This window comes from Macaca fascicularis, chromosome 2 (genome assembly GCF_037993035.2).
Source record: "Macaca fascicularis isolate 582-1 chromosome 2, T2T-MFA8v1.1".
Classification (NCBI taxonomy): Eukaryota; Metazoa; Chordata; class Mammalia; order Primates; family Cercopithecidae; genus Macaca; species Macaca fascicularis.
The window spans coordinates 148,031,955-148,055,090 of NC_088376.1; the positions used below are offsets into that span (position 1 = coordinate 148,031,955).

Genomic DNA, 23,136 nt, shown 5'->3' on the forward strand with positions numbered 1-23,136 from the left:
GGGCAAGACTAGGCAATGAAGAGAGTGAAGGCGGTGTAGGGTGGGGGCCCCACTTGACAGGTGGGAAGACTGAGGCCCAGGTTCCTCTGCAAGCGGAGCCCAGGCTTCAGCCCGACACTTGCTCCTCAGAGCGGATGGTGGTGCCCAGAGGTATTGGGGGCAGAGGGAAGTGGGGAGGAGGAAGTTAAGTCGGGATCCTAAAGGAAACAGGCCAAAAAGGACCGATATATCACGTGACTGGCCGGGCTCCAGGGTTTGATGGCTAGGGGCCAGGTTAGGGGAGGTGGGGGACAGAGCCCGCAACTAGGACAGCAGGCAGGCGGCCAAAGGTTGACTTGCACAAGGCCTTCCTTGGGAAGAAATTTGGTGCGGGTGGCAGAGGGAGCAACTCGCAGGAATTGGGGATGGGGCTGGACTGGGGGCAGCCAGTGGAGGTATGGTGCTTGAGACCCCACTCCACCTCCAAGGATCCCCAAGTGCCACTCCCTACTCCTGAATTCCTGCATTGTCCAGCTGCGGATGGGGAGAGAACAGTGCTTAGGCCCAACTCATTTCCCTTTTCTTTCTTTCTTTCTCTTTCCTTTTTTTCTTTTCTTTTCTTTTTTTTTTTTAAAGACAGGGTCTTGCTTTGTCACCCAGGCTGAAATGCAATGGCATGATCATGGCCCACTGCAACCTCAAATTCCTGGGCTCAAGTCATCCTCCTACCTCAGCCTCCCATGTAGATGGGACTACAGGTGCATGCCACCGCACCTGGCTAACTTTTTTATTTTTTGTAGAGATGGGAGGTCTCACCATATTGCCCAGGCTGGTCTCAAACTTCTGGGCTCAAGCAATCCTCCCCAATCAGCTTCCCAAAGTGCTGGAATTCCAGGCATGAGCCACTGCACCTGGCCAATTTATTATGCACATTTTACAGATGAGAGAGGAAGATAGCTGAGGTTCCTAGAAAGGCTTTGGAGTCTAACTGATCTGATCAAGCTTTGCCTCTCGGAACCTCAGTTCCTTACTCAGGAACATGGTAATATTGATGATTGACTCAGAGTTCTGAGAATTCTATGAGATAATGACATGAAGTGCCTAGAACACTATTCAAAACATGAGAGTTAGACTCAGTGTAAACTGAGGCTCAGAGACAGGACTTGATTTGGCCAGGGATGAGGCGTTAAGGGATCCCTCTTCCAAATCTCAGTATCTCAGACTCCGTAGTTCATGGAAAAATACATTTCCTGCTCAGGGCTGAGCCCCCACTCTCCCCTATACCTGCCAAGCACACCCACTGAGCTAGGGGTTCTTTTACCACAAATTCCTGTTCATCTTGATGACAACACCCCCTGGGTGATAAGATGACCTCTGTCCTTTTGAGGACTTGTACAACTTCTTCTTTTTTTTTTTTTTTTTTGAGACAGAGTCTCCCTCTGTTGCCCAGACTGGAGTGCAATGGTGCCATCTCGCCTCACTGCAACCTCCGCCTCCCAGGTTCAAGCAATTCTCCTGCCTCAGCCTCCCAAGTAGCTGGGACTACAGGCGTGAACCAGCATGCCCAACTAATTTTTGTATTTTTAGTAGAGATGGGGTTTCACCATGTCGGTCAGGCTGGTCTCGAACTGCTGACCTCAGGTGATCCACTCGCCTCAGCCTCCCAAAGTGCTGAAATTACAGACATGAGCCACTGTGCCAGTTGACTTGTGCAACTTCTATGGTGTACTTTACATTTTTCCTGCTTTTGAGCATTTCTGAGAGCACTCATGTTTTCTTTTCTTTAACAAACACATTATCTTTACTTTTTTAGTATTTCTGTTGAACAAGTGATACATGGTCATTGGAGGAAAATTCCATAACATATTAAAAACACACACAGACTAACTGATAAGATTCTTTCACTTCCCAAGTGACAGAATCCCAACCTAAACCAGCTTCATCCACGAGGAATCTTTAGTTGACAATAGCTGGCACAAGATTGCAGGAAAGACACCAGGGATTAGGGGCTTGGAGACTGGAACTAGAGATGTAGTACTCATAGGATTTGCTTTCTCTATCTTCTCTCCTTGTCTTGATTTATCTTCACACATTGGCCTCTTTCTCTCCAGAGTGGTCTTCTAGTTGGCAGGAAACATGGAGTGAGGCAGCCCCAGCTTTCCAATTAAACACAGTAGAAGGAAAGCATCCTCCCAATTTCCTGTCTCATTCTCAGGGAAGGACTCTGGCTCTGCTTGAGTGGTAGAGTGACATGTTCACCCCTTGGCCTCCAAAACTGTTGCCAGGAGAATTAGAGTGCTATATTGAGTGAGTGTACTGTAATGGGCATCCATAAGGAATGGAAGAGGTATCTTGTCCAAAGGAATTAGGGGTGCAAAGGAAGCAAGAATAACACAACCCTCTCAGCTGGGCCCCCACCAACCAGAGACAGCCAGTGTTCACATTTTTAGTACAATTCTTCCAGATTTTTTGGATGCATATACATATACATCCTTCTGCAGCTCCCAGTCCCAATGAGCACATTTCAAGGTACTAATCAAAAAGTGAGTCGCCGGGCGCGGTGGCTCAAGCCTGTAATCCCACCACTTTGGGAGGCCGAGGCAGGTGGATCACGAGGTCAGGAGATCGAGACTATCCTGGCTAACATGGTGAAACCCCGTCTCTACTAAAAATACAAAAAACTAGCCGGGCGTGGTGGCGGGCGCCTGTAGTCTCAGCTACTTGGGAGGCTGAGGCGGGAGAATGGCGTGAACTCGGGAGGCGGAGCATGCAGTGAGCCGAGATCACGCCACTGCACTCCAGCCTGGGAGACACAGCGAGACTCCGTCTCAAAAAAAAAAAAAAAAAAAAGTGAGTCAAGGGTCGGGCACGGTGGCTCAAGCCTGTAATCCCAGCACTTTGGGAGGCCAAGGCTGGCAGATCATCTGAGGTCAGGAGTTTAAGACCAGCCTGGCCAACATGGTGAAACCCCATCTCTACTAAAAATACAAAAATTAGCTGGGCATGGTGTTGGGCACCTGTAGTTCCAGCTACTTGGGAGGCTGAGGCAGGAGAATTGTTTGAACCCAGGAGATGGAGGTTGCAGTGAGCCGAGATTGCGCCACTGTACTCCAGCTTGGGTGACAGAACGAGACTCCATCTCAAAAAAAAAAAAAAAAAGAAAGAAAGAAAAATGGTGAGCCAAGGAAAGTCAAATGTTCACAAGGAAAAGGGGTATTGTTTAAAAAATATATATATCAAAACAGTGCAGACATCTCCGTCAATTCTTTTATTTATTAATTATTATTATTATTGAGACAGAGTCTCACTCTGTCACCCAGGCTGGAGTGCAGTGGCACCATCATGGCTCACTGCAACGTTGACTTCCCAGGCTCGAGTGGTCATCCCACCTCAGCCTCCCGAGTAGCTGGGGCTACAGGTGTGTACCACCGTGCCTGGCTAATTTTTTTTATTTTTTTATTTTTTGTAGAGATCGGGTCTTTACTTCCTCTGTTGCCCAGACTCCTCTGGAACTCTGGACTCAAGTGATCCTCCCGCTTTGGTCTCCCAGAGTGCCAGGATTATAGGCATGAGCCACTGTGCCCAGCTGACAGGTTTATTTTTTAAAATTCTTTGGCTGGACGTGGTGGCTCACTCCTGAATCCCAGCACTTTGGGAGGCTGAGGCAGGTGGATCACCTGAGGTCAGGAGTTTCAAGACCAGCCTGGGCAACATAGTGAAACCCCGTCTCTACTAAAAGTACAAAAATTAGCCAGGTGTGGTGGCGCACACCTGTAGTCCCAGCTACTTGGGAGGTTGATGCAGGAGAATCGCTTGAACCCGGTAGGGGTGACTGCAGTGAGCCGAGATTGCACCATTACACTCCAGCCAGGACAACAGAGCCAGACTCTGTCTCAAAACAAAAACAAACAAACAAATTTAACTTTTGTTGCTTTTTGTCACTTTTTTTTTTTTTTTTAGACGGAGTTTCGCTCTTGTTGCCCAGGCTGGAATGCAATGGCAGGATCTTGGCTCACTGCAACCTCCGCCTCCTGGGTTCAAGTGATTCTCCTACCTCACCCTCCCAAGTAGCTGGGACTACAGGCGTGCACCACCACACCCAGCCAATTTTTGTATTTTTAGTAGAGATGGGGTTTCACCATCTTGGCCAGGCTGGTCTCGAACTCCTGACCTCATGATCCACCTGCCTTGGCCTCCCAAAGTGCTGGGATTACAGGCATGAACCACCGCACCCGGCCTATTACTTTTTTTTTTTTTTTTTACTTTTTTTCAAAAAGTGAAAACCCTACCCTACTCTGAAATGGTAGGCAACAATGAAAGGCAAACTTCAGACTGGGGAAATGTTTTATAGACAATGGCTTAATATTTTTATTATATAAACAACACACAGAATTGATAACAAACAGAAAGAACCCAATAAATGGTCAAAGGATACAGATAAAACACAATAAACACAAGACATTTTGAATCTCACTAGTAATACAAAAAAATACAAAGTAAAAGGTCATTTGCAGGCTTTCAAATTTGAAGTTTAAAAAGCTGGTAACACGGCCGGGCGCGGTGGCTCAAGCCTGTAATCCCAGCACTTTGGGAGGCCGAGGCGGGCGGATCACGAGGTCAGGAGATCGAGACCATCCTGGCTAACACGGTGAAACCCCGTCTCTACTAAAAATACAAAAAAAAAACTAGCCGGGCGAGGTGGCGGGCGCCTGTAGTCCCAGCTACTCGGGAGGCTGAGGCAGGAGAATGGCGTAAACCCGGGAGGCGGAGCTTGCAGTGAGCTGAGATCCGGCCACTGCACTCCAGCCTGGGTGACAGAGCAAGACTCCGTCTCAAAAAAAAAAAAAAAAAAGCTGGTAACACTGAAGGCTGATGTTGATGTGAGGAATGAGTAGTCCTATGTTCTGGTGGGAAAATGATTTGCTAAAGATCCTTTGGAAAGCAATTTGGGAATATGCATCAAAGGCTTAAATAATGTCGAGGTCTTTTGACTCAGGGACTTTTCTTCTGGCAATCAGTTTCGGAGAAGTAATCCTAAATTAGGACAAGGCTATATACTCCAAGGTGTTTGAAGAATTTTTTTTTTTTTCCTGGGCTCACGCCTATAATCCCAGCACTTTGGGAGGCCGAGGCAGGTGGATCACTTGAGCCCAGGAGTTCGAGACCAGCCTGGCCAACATGGTGAGACCCTGTCTCTACTAAAAATACAAAAATTAGCTGGGCGTGGTGGCACATGCCTGTAACCCCAGCTACTTGGGAGGTTGAGGCAGGAGAATCACTTGAACCTGGGAGGTGGAGTTTGCAGTGATTTAGATTGTGCCACTGCACTCCAGCCTGGGTGACAGAGCAAGACCCTGTCTCAAAAAAAACCCCAGAAAAACAAAACAAAAAAAAATATGCCCTGAGCTTTTGATTAAAAGTTTTGATAAGAAATCACTGTGTGAAACTTAAATTCCATTTGCTATCAAATGTAGGGAGAGTATTTTCAATGTATTATTCCAGTTTCCACATGAGATATTACTGAAACAGATTTTGGAGGACATCTACCAGTCTGCCACATTCCCCATCTCACTTGTATTTCTTTGCACCAACTTCACCCTCACTCCCTCTCATTAGTCCAACCTCCATGCTGCTCTGAGAGTGCTTTCTGATTCAGAGTGCTATTATGGCACTAGTCTGCTCACAAACCACCCATAGCTCCCTGTTACCTCAGAATGTGATTCTCAAACTTCAGTATGCACCAGGAATCACCTAGAAGGCATGTTATAATAGAGTGGCTAGGCCCCATAGCCAGAGGTTTGTTTTTTTCTTTGAGACAGTCTCACTCTGTCGCCCAGGCTTGAGTGTAGTGGTGTGATCTCCGCTCACTGCAACCTCCACCTTCCAGGTTCAAGCAATTCTTCTGCCTCAGCCTCCCAAGTAGCTGGGATTACAGGTGCATGCCACCATGCCTGGCTAAGTTTTGTATTTTTAGTAGAGACAGGGTTTCACCATACTGGCCAGGCTGGTCTTGAACTCCTGACCTCAGATGATCTGTCCTCCTTGGCCTCCCAAAGTGCTGGGATTACAGGTGTGAGCCACGGTGCCAGACTATACACCCAGAGCTGTTGATTCAGTAGGTCTGTGGCCCGAGAATTTGCATTTTTATCAAGTTCCCAACTGATGCTGTTGCTGCCAGTCCAGGGACCACACTTGGAGCACCATTGTCCTGGAGAATAAAGTCCGTGCTCCTTAAGCTGCCATTCAAACCCTTGCCCAGCCTGGTCTTCAACCTACTTTCTAGCTTCATCTCTTATCCTTTCCTTCCCCCTCCACACACCCAGGGCTCCAGTCACACTGCAGTTCTCACTTCTCTCTAAGCAGGCCAGCTGTTCACACCTCTGTGCCTTGCTCCTTTTGTCTGGAATGTTATCTTCTGCCCAGCAATTTTCTTTCCACATCCTCCCTGAAGCCTTTCCTGACCCTCTAAGCTGTTGTTAAGTCTTTCTGTGCCCCAGGTCCCTGCCAACTTTGCGCAGTCTCTTTTTTTTTTTTTTTTTTTTTTTTTTGAGATGGGGTCTCGCTCTGTCCCCCAGGCTGGAGTGCAGTGGCGCGATCTTGGCTCACTGCAAGCTCCGCCTCCCGGGTTCACACCATTATCCTGCCTCTGCCTCCTGAGTAGTTGGGACTAAATGTGCCCGCCACCACGCCCAGTTAATTTTTTGTATTTTTAGTAGAGAAGGGGTTTCACTGTGTTAGCCAGGATGGTCTCAATCTCCTGACCTCGTGATCCGCCCACCTTGACCTCCCAAAGTGCTGGGATTACAGGTGTGAGCCACCGCGCCCAGCCTACACAGTCTTATTGCTCTTGCGGCCTAGTGTTTTGATTGTCTGTCTAGCTGTGTCCCCATCTCTGGAGCCTTAGTCACCTCCATAGCTCTCAGCCATGGCGACAGGGTCACTGAGTGAGGGAACAAAAGTATAATGAGGAAGTGGAGGTGTGTGGATGAGTGAATAAGTGAATGGAGTAATTAGGTAAGTGAAGAAATGAAGAGTTTATTGATACCTAAGCGAGTGAGTTACAGTCTACTGGGCTTGGTTCTTTCCATTGAGTCCTGAGCTAGAGGCCAAGAAAGAAATGTATTCCCTGACCACATTTCCACAAAGTTCCTGTCATCACTTTCTTTTCAGCAGGGGCCAATTGGGACCCAGAGCACTCAGTGCCTAGAGTACTCAGGAGCAGACAGGGGCTGGGGACCCACTGTGGGTCAGAGCCTACCCTCCCCATTCGCACTCACCCTGGTGTTGCTGAAAGTCAGCTGTAAGGCATTTGGGACTCTGGGGAGGTCATGTTGTGCAAGACAGATGCTTTCTAGGGCCAAGACACAAAAGGCTTTGCCTCCAAACTGGTGATAAGGAATCAGAATTGTTTTGAGTTAAATTTGGAGATGTGAGGTACTGGAACTAATCTGCCCTCGTCATGACAATCCAGCTTCCTCCACACTCATAAAGGAGGCATCTTTTGGCTCCAGCAGACACTCTGATATGATTGTAAGAACTTTGCCAGGGATGGTGCTACCTGGGGGCAGCAACTATTCCTACATCAAGGCTGCATGGCCTCAGTAAGGCACAGCATCTCTTTGAGCTTCTGTGTCATCTGCAGGCTGGAATATTACTCTCCTTGGAGGTGCGTGGTAAGCATCAGATGGGAGGGGTGGGTAAAGGGCCTGGCACAGTGCCAGGCAGATGGTAGGTATGCAGCAGAGAACAGCTAGAGTGCTCATGACTGATCCTTGAAAGTTAAGTTTCTTCTCTGGTGAACTAGGCCCAGTCGGTCTTCTAGGGTTCTTCCATTTATATCTGTCTTCCTTCTTTCACAATTCTATCCAATTTTAGGACGTCAGCTCTCATCCTACCTCCTCCGCAAAACTGTCTCTGTTCTTGGAACTCTCTACCAACAACGCCCACCATACTTATGGTGTGGCCCAGTGAACATGGAATTGAGTGGTTAAGAGGAGGGGGTCTTCGAGCAGAGCTGCCGTGTATGGCTGCATAGGTTGGGCACTGGCCAAGTATAGGGAGTACCGTTCACATACACTGTAATGGGAGTGGGGCCCCAGTGAGTTGTAATGAAGAGGCTCTCTCTGCAAGCCAAATGGCCTGAGTTTGAATGTTGGCTCAACCACTCAATTGCTTGACAAAGCAAGGTGTGTAACCTCCTAAGGCTCAGTTTCCTCATCTGTGAATGGGATGTTATTATGGGGTAGCTGATACCTACCCCATAATATTAGGTAGTTGAATGAGTTCAAAACAGTGCCTGGTACATACTAACATTTACTGAGCACTTAATTGCATTATCATTATGATTATAGTTGGTTTCTCATCATTGCATGTGTGGGTGTCTTTTCTCTCTGAGAAGGCTGTGAGCAACCTGGGGACAATGAGTCACTGAGAAATTGCAGCAGCTTGGCCCAGCACCTAGTGGGAGGCAGGGCCTCATGCTGTCCTCTCTCTCAGGATGCTACTTCATCTTTCTTTTTGCCAAAATTCACTTGTAAGAGTTAGGCCTTTTTTAGTTACAAATCACAAAACTCTAAAGCAAACTAGTTTAAGCCAGAAGAAGTCTTTGTGGGCTGATATATGTGGGAAGTCTAAGGGAGGATCCAGTGCCTTCAGGAATAGCTGGATGCAGCGCTTCTCCTTCTCCTGGCTCTGCTTTTCTGAGCTGGCTTTATTCTCAAGCAGGTTTTTCCCCATGGGAGGAGCGCAGGTCACTGGGGTAGCCTGAGCTTATCATCTGTGGCTTATGGTCCAAAAAGAAGTGAAACTCTCCTCTCAGCATTCATAGAGCAATATTATGGAGGGCCTCGAGTGACCCAGCTTGGGTCACATGCCTGCTTCTGGGACTAATCATTGTGGCCAGAGGGATTGGCACTTGACTGGCTGTGGGGAAAAGAAAGAGAGATCAGACTGTTACTGTGTCTATATAGAAGGAAGTAGACATAAGAGACTCCATTTTGTTCTGCATTTGAGATGCTGTTAATCGGTGACCCTACCCCCAACCTTGTCCTTGCAAGAGACATGTGCTGTGGTGACTCAAGGTTTAAAGGATTTTGGGCTGTGCAGGGTGTGCTTTGTTAAACAAGTGCCTGAAGGCAGCTTGCTGGTTAAAAGTCATCACCATTCTCTTAATCTCAAGTACCCAGGGACGCGTACTGCCAAAGGTCACAGGGACCTCTGCCTAGGAAAGCTAGGTATTGTCCAAGGTTTCTCCCCATGTGATAGTCTGAAATATGGCCTCATGGGAAGGGAAAGACCTGATCGTCCCCCAGCCTGACACCCGTGAAGGGTCTGTGCTCAGGAGGACTAGTGTAAGAGGAAAGAAGCCTCTTGGCAGTTGAGATAGAGAAAGCATCTGTCTCCTGCCTGTCCCTGGGCAATGGAACATCTCGGTGTAAAACTGGATTGTATGTTCTCTTTACTGAGAAAGGAGAAAACTGCCTTAGGGCGAAGGGTGGGACTTGCTAGCACGGTGCTGCTCTTTATGCACTAAAAGGGTTTATGAAGATGTTTGCATATGCATATCAAGGCACAGCACTTTTCCTTAAACTTATTCATGTCACAGAGATCTTTATTCATATGTCTTACTGCCGACCTTCTCCTTACGATGATCCTATTATCCTGCTACTTGCCTTTTTTCTAAGATGGTAAAGATAATTATCAATAAATACTAAGGGAACTCAGAGACTGGTGTCAGCGTGGGTCTTCTGTATGCTGAGTGCCGGTCCCCTAGGCCCACTTTTTCTTTCTCTATACTTTGTCTCTGTGTCTCATTTCTTTTCTCAAGTCTCTTGTTCCACCTAATGAGAAACGCCCACAGGTGTGGAGGAGCAGGCCACCCCTTCACTGGCCAAGCTGGGGCCATGTGTCCACCCTAGTTTGGCAGTCAGATAAGAGCCATGTGTGATGGGGAAGGGACATTTCTCCAACAGAGAGGTGCTGGGTGTACGAGAATCTCAGCCATGTTCGCCCTCCTTCTTTATGGCTCAGTTCATAGGTCACTTCCTTAGGGACCCTTACCCTCCCTTCTCCCCTGCGTGGACCTCAGCCTTCCCACAGTAAATTGCAAATTATTCCCTGATTCTCTGAGACCAGTCTTGGAACAACTTGAGGCAGGTACCAAAGCATATTAATTCATCTGTGTCCCTCAGGCCAAGCTTCCTGCCCCAGGTGTGGAAGGGTTGTTGTTGTTGGCCTATCCAGCATTCACTTCCCCGCTTCCTACTCAGATCTTGTTAGGTTTTACTCTCTCTCCACCACCTTGATGGAGTAGCAAACTCCACTCTGGCATAAACCCATTACAGTCTCTCTTGCCACAGTGACTGAGGAATGGGTATGTGAGACTGAGTTTGGGCCACTGAAACATGATGGTATCTGGGAAAAGGCTTCTTGCTCCTGTAGGTGGGCCATGGAAGCCCACTGGCTCCCGCTCCCTGCTGTGCTGGATGTAAATGAGGAAACATCTGGCCTCAACTGCTCCACTGCCACACTGCAGCCAGAGAAGGACTCACCTTAGGCAGAGGTTGACACTGTGGAGGGCAGTGTAGCGACCCCTAAGGAACCTGGACCCTTAATGACCCTGAAGAATTGCTAGATTGGCTAACCATGAAGGCCACCCTGTCCCAGGACTGCCAAGCCTGCAACCAACACATTTCCTTATTATGAATCCACTTTGAGCTGGAGGGCATTCTTACCTGCAGCCACAAGTATCCTCAGAAAGAGGTACTCAGAAAGAGGTACTCAGTTCTCCCTGACTGAATGCCATGGGTTAGTGGCCACGGGCTGAGAGCCACCAAGCATACCCCCTACAAACCTTACCACCCACACTGGTTCCTTTACCCCATCGTTACAGACATTCAAAGACTGGATGCTTTTTTTGAAAAACCACAGCAGTCACTTTATTCTTAAGTTTGCACTTTACAAAACCACAAGGGAGAAGTCCTTGAAGGGGAAACAGGGGCAGGGGGTTAGGGAGTGGGGGATGGTAAAGGGGGAAGAGGAAGACCAGGAAACGAAGTCCCCTCCAACCCCATCTTGGGGACCAAGCAGAGACTAGGCCTCAGGCCAGCCCAGCAGGGCTTCCTGTGTCCTGGCTGTACAGAGCTAGGCCAAAAGACCTCAGGGGAAGGGCCACGGTCCTCTAGAGACTGTCGCCATTTGAGGGACAGCCACAGGCCAATGCTTCCTGTGCCCAAAGAAGGAAGTGGGCCTCCCTTCCCCTCCCTGAGGCCAGATAATCAGCCTGAGGCAGGGGTGAGGGCTACCCATCCAGCAGCTTCAGGATGCTCTCGCGCTCCTTCAGAGTCTTCCAGGCCTGGTCCTTTTCTTTCTTGGTGGGAGTCCGCTTCTTCTGCCGGGCAGCCATGATCTTGCGAAAGGCGTCCATGACCTCGTTGTCAGCCATGCGCACCCGCTGCCTCAGCTCCTGCCGGCTCACCTCCTCCTTTGCCAGCCTGTGGGGACCAGCCAGCCAGGTGCCATGGTCAGCCCACCTCCAGAGAGCGGCCCCTTCCTCTTCAAGACTGAGCCTACCCACCAGCCCAGGCTGGCATGCTTGTGGATTGTGTCATACAGTCGTGACCAAAAAGCAGTTACTGACCTGCACTTATATGGCACTATTTTAAGCTCCTGAAAAAAATACTAACTCATGTTGATCATGGGGGAGGCTGTGCACATGTGGGGACAGGGGGTATACGGGAATTCTCTGTACCTTTCTCTCAATTTTGTTGTGAACTTAAAACTGCTCTAAAAGAATAAAGTCTTGGCTGCACATGGTGGTTCACATCTGCAGTCCCAGCACTTTGGGAACCCAAGGCAGGGGGATCACTTGAGCCCAGGGGTTCAAGACCAGTCTGAGGAACATAGTGAGACTGTCTTTACAAAATCTAAAAAATTAGCTGGGTGTGGTGGTACACACCTGTAGTCCCAACTCCAAAGGGGCTGAGGATTGCTTGAGGCCAGGAGTTCAAGGTTACAGTGAGCTATGATCATGCCACTGCACTCCAGTCTGGGCAACACAGCATGACTGTGTCTTTAAAAAAAAAAAAGGGGGCCGGGCGCGGTGGCTCACGCCTGTAATCCCAGCACTTTGGGAGGCCGAGGTGGGCGGATCACAAGGTCAGGAGATCGAGACCACGGTGAAACCCCGTCTCTACTAAAAATACAAAAAATTAGCCGGGCGCGGTTGTGGGCGCCTGTAGTCCCAGCTACTCGGGAGGCTGAGGCAGGAGAATGGCGTGAACCCGGGAGGCGGAGCTTGCAGTGAGCCGAGATCGCGCCACTGCACTCCAGCCTGGGCGACAGAGCGAGACTCCGTCTCAAAAAAAAAAAAAAAAAAAAAAAAAAAAGTCTTAAAAATATATACAGTAGGCTGGGTGAAGTAGCTCGTGCCTGTAATCCCAGCGCTTTGGGAGGTGGAGGCAGGAAGATCGCTTGAGGTCAGGAGTTTGAGACCAGCCTCCTCAACAGAGCAGAGGTCAGGAGTTTGAGACCAGCCTCCTCAACAGAGCAAGACCCTGTCTCTTAAAAAAAAAAAATATACACACACACACACACACACGCACCCACTCTCTCTTTCAGTTAATCCTAAAAACCCTGCAAAGTATGTACTATTATTCCTATGTTACCCGTGAGGAAAATGAGGCTCAAAGATGATCCCAGGATCCCACAGTGAGTAAGTGGGAGATCTGGAACAGGCTGGGGCTAAACTCTTATTTTTAAATACTGTTCTTTAACAGGTGTTCCAGTGCCAGCAGAAGGCCTGCTTACTTCAGCATCTACATTCCAGAGCCCCCTAAGGTCTAGGCAGCCTGAGGCTGACAGGAGGTGGGTGAAACACCAAATCAATCTCTCTGAATAGGAATCTGATTTATACATTTCATTGATAGTGGAGCTGGAAAGTCACTTAGTGATTGAGTCCAGCCTGCCCGTTTTCCAGAAGAGGAAGCTGCTGCTCAGGTCAGGGAGTGCTTAAGGCCTTGCAGCTGCTCTGCAGCAGGGTAAGGGCTGTGCTCTGGTTTCCTGAGAGCTGCAAGCCATTTCTTCATTGCCCATTACTTCTTTTTTTTTTTTTTTTTTTTTTTTTGAGACAGGTCTCACTCTGTCACCCTGGCTGGAGTACAGTGGCCTGATCAAGCTCACTGCAGCCTCCACCTCCCAGGATCAAGTGATCCTCCCACGTCAGCCTCCTGAGTAGCACTATAGGCATGTGCCACCATGCCTGGCTGATTCTAAATTTTTAGTAGAGATGGGGGTCTCACTACATTGCCCAGGCTAGTCTCAAACTCCTGAGCTCAAACAAGCCTCCCACCTCAGCTTCCCAAAGTGCTGGGATTATAGGCATGAGCCACCAGGCCCAGCTAAGGCCCATTACTTCCGTAACCGCACATGCCTGCTTTTCTCTCTCTTCCTCTCTCCCTCTCCTTCCCTCAGTGCCCCTTCCATCTGTGTTTTCTTCTTCTCACCTTTCAGAGAAAACATGAACTATTACAGAAAGAGGCTTTGATTCAGCCATGGGCTCAAGTCTCAGCTTGGCTGTTTATTGAGTGTGTGACCTTCAGCAGAGCACTTCGCTTCGCTGGGCCTTTATTTCCTCATCTGGTAAACAAGGAAAACAGCACTTCCCTCCTGGGTTGTTGTCAAGACACTTGAGAGTGTACATAAAGCCCCTGACACACAGTAGGCACGCAGCATACATTAGTCACCCTTATCCTTAAATATCCTGGCAGCTTGTCAGCAACTACCTCTCCTTTTAATGGCACTCGTCTTTACTGATCATCTGCTAGTAATCTGCAAGTCTCTTGCTGTGCCTCTCTTGCTGGTCCCTAGCACAATGTCTAAGAGACAATAAGAATGGCCAAATGATTAGCTGGGCATGGTGGTGGCACATGCCTGTAATCCCAGCTACTCAGGAGGCTGAGGCAGGAGAATTGCCTGAACCTGGGAGGCAGAGGTTGCAGTGAGCCGAGATCGTGCCACTGCACCCACTGCCTGGGCAACAGAGTGAGACATTGTCTCAACAACAACAAAAAAGGCCAAATGAATGTGTATGTCCTGTCCTGTCAGGGCTCTATGAAGTTAAGACACAGCACTTGCCTATGAGAAGCAGAGACTTGTTTGGGTTGCTTCCCTATCTCTTTAACTAAAGGGTAGCTATTCCACAGTCTTCCTCCAGATGTCACCTATACCTTTGTTGTGATCAATGCAGAACAAGATGGATGGGAGTTGACATCAAATGAATGGTAGGCACTGTGATGGATTCCCAAAAGAACATGTCTAAAACACTGGTCAATTTCTTGTGATAAGCAAATAAAAATCACAGATCTCTAACAAAATGTTAATAGTTAATTAGTCTAGGTGGAGAATATGCTGATGTTTATTGTATGATTCAGATTTTCTGCATGTATGAAATTTTTAATAAAAAAACTTTGGGGATAAAAAGAAAAGCAGCATGAAAAGACAAAAAATAAATCACACAACAATGTGCATATGGGTAACACTACTAAACTGCACACTTAAAAATGGTTAAGAAGGGTAAATTTTTTTTCTTTTCTTTTTTTTTGAGACGCAGTTTCACTTTTGTTGCCCAGGCTGGAGTGCAATGGTTCAGTCTTGGCTCACTGCAACCTCTGCCTCCCAGCTTCAAGCGTTTCTCCTGCCTCAGCCTCCCATGGGCATACATTTTACATTATGCCTCTATCACAATTAAAAAATCAAACCAAATCAAATCAATCGATCAATCAGTCACAGGTGCCTGAGCCCCACTCTGTGGAATTAGAATTTGTTTGACACATACCCGGTGGACTGGCCACTGCTGTTTCGAGGCTCTCCAGGTGATTTAGAGACCAGCCAGGCTGGAAAGCCTGTTGTAAAACCCCTGGAAGGTGACCAGCTGTGGCCACAGCCTCCAAGGCCACCCGCGGGACTGTGCATCCTGCTCACACTCACCTCAGCAGGTCGTGCTTCTTGGTGCGGTTGTGGGCACTAAGTGCCTTCAGCTCCGCCTGCCGTTTGCGCAGCTCAGCAAGGACCTCATCCTCAGAGTCCTCTGCTGGGCGGTCCTCAGACTCCAAAAGGCCCTGGGCAATTAGCTCCTCCTTGATGCGGCTCTCCAGGGACTTAGTATGCGGCACACTGCAGGGGGAGGCAGGCCCCTGTCAGACTCAAGAGCCAGCTTGGAGGAGGGCCCACCTTGGAGGTTCCCAGGGCTTCCCAAGCTCAGTGAAAACCTGCCTTTCCCTTTGGGCACCCCCTCTGTATCTATCCAGATACAAAGGGAAGGACAGACACATCTGGTCTGGTTTTTAAATACAAGCAACATATGTATCCACTATCCAAAAAATATGGAAAAACCTGTAATGCCAACAACCCAGAGAGAATCATTATTATTTTATTATATGTTATTATATATATATTCCAGATTTTGTTATATATTATTCCCAATCTTTTACTACATATTAGTCCAGGTTTTTTCCCCTATGTGCATGTATTTAAATATATTTTAAGTAGGCCAGGCATGGTGGCTCATGTCTGTAATCCCAGCACTTTGGAAGGCCGAGGTGGGAGGATCACCTGAGGTCAGGAGTTCAAGACCAGCTTGGCCAACATGGTGAAACCCCGTCTCTACTAAAAATACAAAAATTAGCCTGGCATGGTGGCAGGCGCCTGTAATCCCAGCTACTTGGAGGCTGAGGCAGGAGAATTGCTTGAATCTGGGAGGCGGAGGTTGCAGTGAGCCAAGATTGCGCCATTGCACTCCAACCTAAATGACAAGAGTGAGACTCTGTCGCAAAAAAAAAAAAAAAAAGAAAAAGAAATACATTTTAAGTAAAAATAAGATTATAAAAATATGTATCTGTACTGGCCTACAATTAACATTTTCCCCACTTGGCACTCTATAATTTATATCTTTTCATGTCATTTACCTATATTTCTCTATACTTGCAGCTATATGATTAATAGTTGCAAGTTATTTCATCATATGGAGTTATGCCAATTTAGCCAACCACTCCCCTTCAGCAGGACATTTGGTTTATTTATGGTATGAACAGTTCTGTGCTGAACAACCCTGCACTCAGTCTGTGCATGCAGACACATTGGGCCAGCACTCACACTTGAGACTGCTATTGGGCTTCACCTAACTGTCCCCAGCCTCTTATTGATGAGGAACTCCCCAGGTTGAGATGGAGAGAAGCCAACAGAAGTGGGCGCCAGACTGTGGGTTGTGGATAGGACACCACTCACCTGAAGGGCTTATTCTGATTGCGAGGGGAGGTGCTTGCCCCGTCAGCCCCTGATTCTTTCCCAGACATGTCAGGAATAGGAGAATCCTCCATAGGGGAAATAATATTTTCCTAGAAGACCACAGAAATGGGTGGAAGGAAAAAGAGCTGTTCCACTTTCCTGCTCCTTTCTGACCTACACTGACAGTCTTCAAACACCAGAAATATCCTTTTATCTTTCCCATCCCACCTACTCTGGGAAGCCTTCCCATACTGATCCCAAATTGCTTTGATCATTCTAGAAATCCATTTTTGTACTGATATGAAGAAAAAGGAACAAAAGGAACACAGAAGAGAAATGATTAACACTCAATGATGGTAATGAACAGCCAAGGTTTGTGAAGTGCCTGCAACGCACCAGGCACTGTGCTAGGCCTGCTGTGGCAGAGGTGCTAGCTGTCCGAACGCCACTCTCCTGTCCTCCATGGCAGCTAGGCAATGCCTCTCCAGCTGCACTACATTTCTCAGGCTCCCTTGCAGGCAGGTATGGTCATGTGACAGATTCTCTCCAGGGGAAAGCGATCAGAAGAAATAAGAGCCACAGCTAGGCATGGCCCAAAGAGTTTCCTTCACACACTCCTCCTTGCTCTTATTCTGTGGGACTGGAGTGACAATTATGCCCAGAGTGACCCTGTGCAGACTGCAAGGCCACCATCAGCTGGGATTCCTGTTTGATGATATGCCCCTTCCCCTACCTTAGATAACCTGGAACACGTACCCAGACTGTTACATGAGAGAAACTATTGTGTTTGAGCCAGAAAAGAAAACTGAGTCTCAATGAGGTGAAAGAGTATGAGGGTTTGTCTAAGGTCAACCAGCAGGTATAAAGACAGGGACCCCGAAGTAGGGGTTTGAATCCTGCTGTGAGAGACCTCAAGTGAACAGTTCCCTTTTCTGAGCCTCTAATCTTCTCATCTGTAACACAGGGTTAACCACTGTCCTGGCCTCCAGTGGGAGGATGTGTATAAAGCCCCTCCAACAGATGCTTAGCAAAAGTTAATTGTGGAGTAGAGGCTATCTTTGGGGGAAGTTGGAGAAAAACAGGGGCATGAGAGGGGCTTCTAGGATATAGTAATGCTTCATTTTGTAATCTCCAGGCTGCTAATACAAGCTCATTTGTGAAAACTGTACATTTATGATCTGTGCACTTTTCTATTAGGTTGGTGCAAAAGTTATGTATTATTCCCAATCTTTTGCTATGTGTTAGTTCAGGTTTTTACTTTTGCAGCAACCTAATTATTGTTGTACCAACCTAATAAATGTATGATATATTCCAATAAAAAATAAATATAACACATTAAAACACAAAGTAAATGTGGTTCCTGTTTTGGATTAGGGTGCTCACCTCCACCAGGGCCTGCAGGAGGCGCTGCGTCAGGGCACCAAAGGGGCATCCATCTTCCGGCTGTTCATGCTGGGCCTCAGACTTCTTCAGCAGGGCATCCACATCTAAGTGGGCACAGGAAAGGAGGGCAGGTGGGCTGAAGTTCTGGAACTCAAGTCCTGACCTGGGGTTGGCAGGGAGGTGAGAGGCCTACCTTTAGTGTCCAGTTCAGTCAGTGGCCCCATGAGGCCTTTCTTCTTGTCAGCCACGGCTGCTGCCCGGGCCCCATCCTTCTGCTCCTCCAGCAGGTCCTCCTGGGCCCAACGCTGGGAGTAGTGCTTCCCCAGGGGTGGGATCTGTGGAAAAGATGGCACCCAACCCTGAGTGGGTAAGCACTGGCCAGCCATGCTTCATTCATTCATTCATTCACTTATCTGTCTTATCTCTCTCTCAAGTCCCTAGTCCAAGGCCAAGCCCAGTGTCAGGTATAGGTAAGAAAGTATAAAGAAGATACCTCTACTTCACACTCTAGTAAAGGAGACAGGTCCGAAAAGGACTAAGACACACACACAGAAGCCAATCTGAAACAATTCCCAAGATAGAAGGTGCAGAATACTCTACATACACGGATTGTCTCAGGTCACATTAATTGTCTCTCGAGAGAATTAGGAGCCTTCAGGTCACGGGTGACAGGGAATTACCTTTTATATTGCTTGAATTAACTGCTGTCTGTATGAACTCTTTTTCAAATAAATTTTTAAAAAGTCAGGTAAGTGAAGTGAAAGAGACAGATCAAAGTGTTGTGGCAGCACAAAGGAGAGACTAACTTTCTGCTGGGGAATCTGAAAGGGCTTTGGTGGAGGTAACATGAGATCAGGGCCTTGGAGGGTGAGTCAAGTCTATCAGGGAGAGAAGAGGGAGAGAAGAGCTTGCCAGAGGCGCCCAGAGACCAGCAAGGAGGCTGTGGTGTCCTGGAATGAGGGCAAGGTACTTGGTGGGACTGGTCAACACAGCAATGAAGAGGGGTATGGCCGAGGAAAATGGAGAGAGGCACTGGAGCTGTGCCACCAAGGACTGGGATGCATGGACTTGATCCTGTAGATAACGGGATGAAGAGAGGCCTAGATGCAGTGCCATGTCATGAGCACATCTGATGACAGCTGACCTATGGGAGTATTCTCCCTCAACATTTTTCTGTATTTTCTAAATATTCTTTAATGGAGCATGTTTTATTTATTTTCATCATTAAAACATAGTTTCGTATCTTCTTCTTTTTTTTTTTTTTTTTTGTGAGATGGAATCTCGTTCTGTCACCCAGGCTGGAATAGTGGCACGATCTTGGTTCATTGCAACCTATGACTCCCCGATTCAGGCGGTTTTCCTGGTTCAGTCTCCTGAGTAGCTGGGATTCTAGGTGCACGCCACCATGCCTGGCTAATTTTTGTATTTTTAGTAGACACAGCGTTTCACCATGTTGGTCAGGCTGGTCTTGAACTCTTGACCTCAGGTGATCTGCCTGCCATAGCCTCCCAAAGTATTGGGATTACAGGTGTGAGCTGACTTTTTTTTTTTTTTTTTTTTTTTTAAAGACAGAGTCTTGCTCTGTTGCCTAGGCTGGAGTGCAGTGGCGTGATCTCAGTTCACTGCAACTTCTGCCTCCCAGGTCCAAGAAAGTCTCCTGACTCAGCCTCCCAAGTAGCTGGGACTACAGGTGCACACCGCCATGCCTGGCTAATTTTTTGTATTTTAGTAGAGATAGGGTTTCACCATGTTGCCCAGGCTGGTCTCGAATTTCTGAGCTCAGGCCATCTGCCTGCCCTGGCCTCCGAAAGTGCTAGGATTGCAGGCATGAGCCACTGCACCTGGCCCAAGCTTTACATCTTAAAGAAAGAAGAAGGGTTCCTCCAGAGGCCTCAAAGCAGGAACAGAGTTAAGGGGCTGTTTGTATAGAAGCTGATGAAGGCTTGGACCAAAGCAAAGGGACAGAGATAAAGGAACACGGGCACACTTCACTTAAGCTTGAGGGCATGGTGACATCTGGCTCAGGTAGAGGGGAGGCAGCGCACAAAGAAAGCTGAGTTTGGGCCGGGCGTGGTGGCTCAAGCCTGTAATCCCAGCACTTTGGGAGGCCGAGACGGGCGGATCACGAGGTCAGGAGATCGAAACCATCCTGGCTAACACGGTGAAACCCCGTCTCTATTAAGAAATACAAAAAACTAGCCGGGCGAGGTGGCGGGCGCCTGTAGTCCCAGCTACTCGGGAGGCTGAGGCCGGAGAATGGCGTGAACCCGGGAGGCGGAGCTTGCAGTGAGCTGAGATCCGGCCACTGCACTCCAGCCTGGGCGACAGAGCGAGACTCCGTCTCAAAAAAAAAAAGAAAGCTGAGTTTGGACCTGGGTGTCTGGATACATTGATGGAGCAGATAGGAGGCTGGGCAGGATGGGGGAAGGAAGATGATGCATGGCTTTGGTAGCTTTAATTCTCAGCCACCTCTGAACTCTCTTGTTCTGCATCATGTCTATCAAGGCCCAGAGTTTCTACCTTGTAATGCTCAGCCTCATCTTCTGGGGGCTTCAGTAGCTCCTCAAGTGTGCGGACCTCCTCACTGGTGATGTCAGCACAGTAGGGCTCCACTGAAGCCCAGAACCTGCAGGGAGAAGCAGATCCTCAGTGGGTACCCCTGCCCCACCAGCGCCTCCACCACCAGAACCTTGAGGCCCCCTTCTATGTTCTCTAGCCCAGAACCTGTTGGGGGCATCATTTTTGGGGATCCGTGGCACGTCGATAGGGTCATCAGTGAATTCATATTCCTGGATCTTGGGCTGAAGGTTTTTGGATTTGGGCCGTCCTGGGCCAGGGCCCGGCCCATGTCCCGCCTTCCCTTCCAGTTTCTGCTTCTTGGGCTTTCCATGTTTCGGGGGAGCTCCAAGTTCATGGTCTCGACCCAGCTTCAGGAATCGTCGGTCACCTTTTTTATCCTGCCAGTCGGTGAGGATCTGAAATGTACAGAAATTGTCACTGAGGGAGAGAAGGGAAAACAAAGAATATTTCTTTCCTCTAGTGAATAAATTAGGATCTAGAATCTAAGGAGTCTCCTGGGTCTTTCCCCATCCTCTTTTTACCTAGTAAACTCTTACTCATCCTTCAAAATTCAGCTCATTTTCTGTGCCTGGCCTCTTACGACTTTATTCATATACTTCTCATCCTCTCATTCACTTGTTCATCTGTGCTTTTGATTCACTTCTTTATCACCCATGCCAGTCACATATTGTTTAACAGAAGAGTCCTCCCAGCAAACCTTCACTTCAATGTCACCACCACTGAGATGCCTTCTCTGAATCAGTTACCCAGGTTCTTAGATGCTAAAATACAACTTGAGTCATAACCTTCCTCAAGGAGCTTCCATGGATTCCCAGGGACAAGTTAATTCCATTCATCCTTTTAGGTCCAGTTGGCACCTCCTTCCTCTACAAGTCTCTGGCACTTCACACCTCCACCGTGCACCCAATCATGCTGTTTGGTCACACTGGAATGACCATCGCACCTTGTTTCTTCAACTAGACCATAAGCTACTGAAGACCAGAAAGCATACCTTAACTATCTCTATTTTGCAGCATACAGCATAGCGCCTGGCACACAAGGCTGAAGACATCTTTATGCAGTGAATAAAGTAATCAGAGTAGTAAATAAATAACACCTGAAGTGCTTACTTAGTGTCTGGCACTGGGTTGAGTTTTTGCAAAAATTCTCTTTTAATCCTCACAAAAGCACTAAGGTAGGTCCTATTATTCACCCCACTTTGCAGATAGGGAAACTGATACTCGGAGATATGAGAAAACTTTCTCAAAGTCATATAGCTAGGAAACAGCAATGCTAGCAAGTGCTTATGCCAGGATTCAAATCCAGGTCTCCCCATTCCAGTTCCCTAGGACTCCTAACCACAACATCACATCACCTGGTATGCACCTGACTTTCTCCCTTTCCTAGTTGGCAAGCTCCTTGACAGCCAAAACTGTCCTAATTACCTTTCTCTAATGACTAGCGTAGAACCCAGAACATAATGGGGGATGGGTGGGGGGATGCCAAAAAAAGTGTACCGAATTAGAAATCTTGCAATTTAAGAGGATCATGCATATTCTTGTGTATTTTTTGTGTCATGCAAACCCAGTTTGGGTCTCTCTCCCTCTCCCCACAAACCCCTGTATCCCAGGTTTCAGCATATGGAGCTAACTCAATGACCCATCCCATAACTTGTTGCAGTCCATCTCTGGTGATGGCCCCTCTCTGGGGTATCACCTGGGTTTCGGCCTCAAGCACACGCAGGCGCCGGCTGGCAGAAGACAGCAGGGTCTCAAGCTCCAGCTGCAGGGTGTCCAGCTCCTCGATGCCGATGCCATCATCCTCGGATCGCGCCAGCACTGCCGTGTAGCGGGGACAGACCTTCAGGTGATCCACAGACTTGAAGTCATGGAACTGCAAGGGGCAGTCTTTCAACTCACTCATGGCCCAGGATATGGGGATCCTGTGGGGCTGGAGAGGACAGGGCCATTGATGGGAGACAAAGGGGTCTGAGAAAAGCCCAAGGGCTTCTTACCTCCAGGGACAGTCTCAAGCAAGCCAGGCTTCAGTCCCTTACTGACAAAATTGATGGCACAGTTCCTACTCACAGGGCACTTAACTGTGTACCAAGCTAGGCGCAAAGCACTTTATCAGCTTATCTCACTTAATTTCTCACTCAGCACCATGAACAAGGACCGTTGTGATCTCTTTACAGAGAAAGAAACTGAGACTCTGTAAGGGTGGGTATGTGCCTATGCTTCCAAGATGCAATTTGAACCCCGCTATATTGAGTCTGCACCCCTGATCACCATGCTATATTACTATGCATTGCCTTGCCTTTCTGATGCTCTTTCCTTCCCTTCTATTTCTCTTGGGTTCTGCTAAGACTTTGAGTTCCAAGCACCCCATTCTTACCATGTTCTCTGGGACTCTTGGCCTCTTTTCTTATCCTACTCCACCTTTCTCCCTTCTCTAGTCACTAATAGTGGTTTAGAACGTGGGCTGGTAAGCCAGACAGACCCGGGTTCAAGTCCAGGCTTTACCATTCTCTACTTATGTGCCCCTGAACATGTTGTTTAACCTTTTTGAGTCTCAGTTTTTCCATCTGTAAAATGGGAACAAAAGAAGTCTCGGTCTGTTTCCCCATTAAAAGTCTGAATCTGAAAAATGGGGATAACAACGGTACCTACCTCCCTGGGATGTTCTGAGGATTAAGAGATGATGCCCGTCAAGAGCCCAGTTCAGTGTCTGGCACAGAAATGGGACTATTTAATGGCTGGCCCCGCCCGGGGGTCGTCCAAATGTCCCGCCTTCAGAGTCCTCGTTCTCTAGGGACACCCTAGCGCGACCCCCGCCCCCTCTACCTCCTCACTGCGGCCTCCTACGGCCCCAGGGCCGCGGGAGGGGGCGGGGAGTTCCGGTCGACGGGAGCAACCGCCCCGGAACTGGCTATGG

General features: G+C 48.2%; 2 protein-coding genes across 12 annotated transcripts in view; one reads left to right on the plus strand and one right to left on the minus strand.

Moving 5' to 3' along the window:
• Window positions 1–17,607, plus strand: part of OGG1 (8-oxoguanine DNA glycosylase) — a 38,740-nt gene extending 21,133 nt beyond the window's left edge. For 4 of the 10 annotated variants that reach the window (XR_012431439.1, XM_074032867.1, XM_065538929.2 and 1 more), the window contains 2 exons: window positions 12,756–12,843; window positions 16,541–17,607. Coding sequence is in view for 8 of the 10 variants with exons in the window: in XM_045385835.3 (XP_045241770.2) it covers window positions 12,756–12,843; window positions 16,541–16,559 (107 nt within the window). In the remaining 2 variants the exon portion in view is untranslated. Of the gene's footprint in view, window positions 1–12,755; window positions 12,844–13,488; window positions 14,463–16,540 lie in introns of those variants that run through there. The other 6 variants (XM_065538930.2, XM_045385834.3, XM_065538931.2 and 3 more) reach the window with 3 other exon arrangements.
• TADA3 (transcriptional adaptor 3) lies at window positions 10,890–23,100 on the minus strand. Of its 2 annotated transcripts, XM_005547746.3 has the most exons (9): window positions 22,872–23,100; window positions 21,919–22,152; window positions 20,368–20,618; window positions 20,164–20,269; window positions 17,837–17,978; window positions 17,644–17,747; window positions 16,261–16,370; window positions 14,965–15,150; window positions 10,890–11,471 (listed from the first exon to the last, which is right to left on the minus strand). In XM_005547746.3, exons 2-9 carry the CDS (start codon window positions 22,123–22,125, stop codon window positions 11,279–11,281), a joined length of 1,299 nt encoding a protein of 432 aa, XP_005547803.1. In that variant the 5' UTR covers window positions 22,126–22,152; window positions 22,872–23,100; the 3' UTR covers window positions 10,890–11,278. The 2 variants fall into 2 exon arrangements, with proteins under 2 accessions (XP_005547803.1, XP_073888965.1); XM_074032864.1 differs by lacking the exons at window positions 14,965–15,150; window positions 16,261–16,370.
• Window positions 23,101–23,136: the final 36 nt, after the last annotated feature.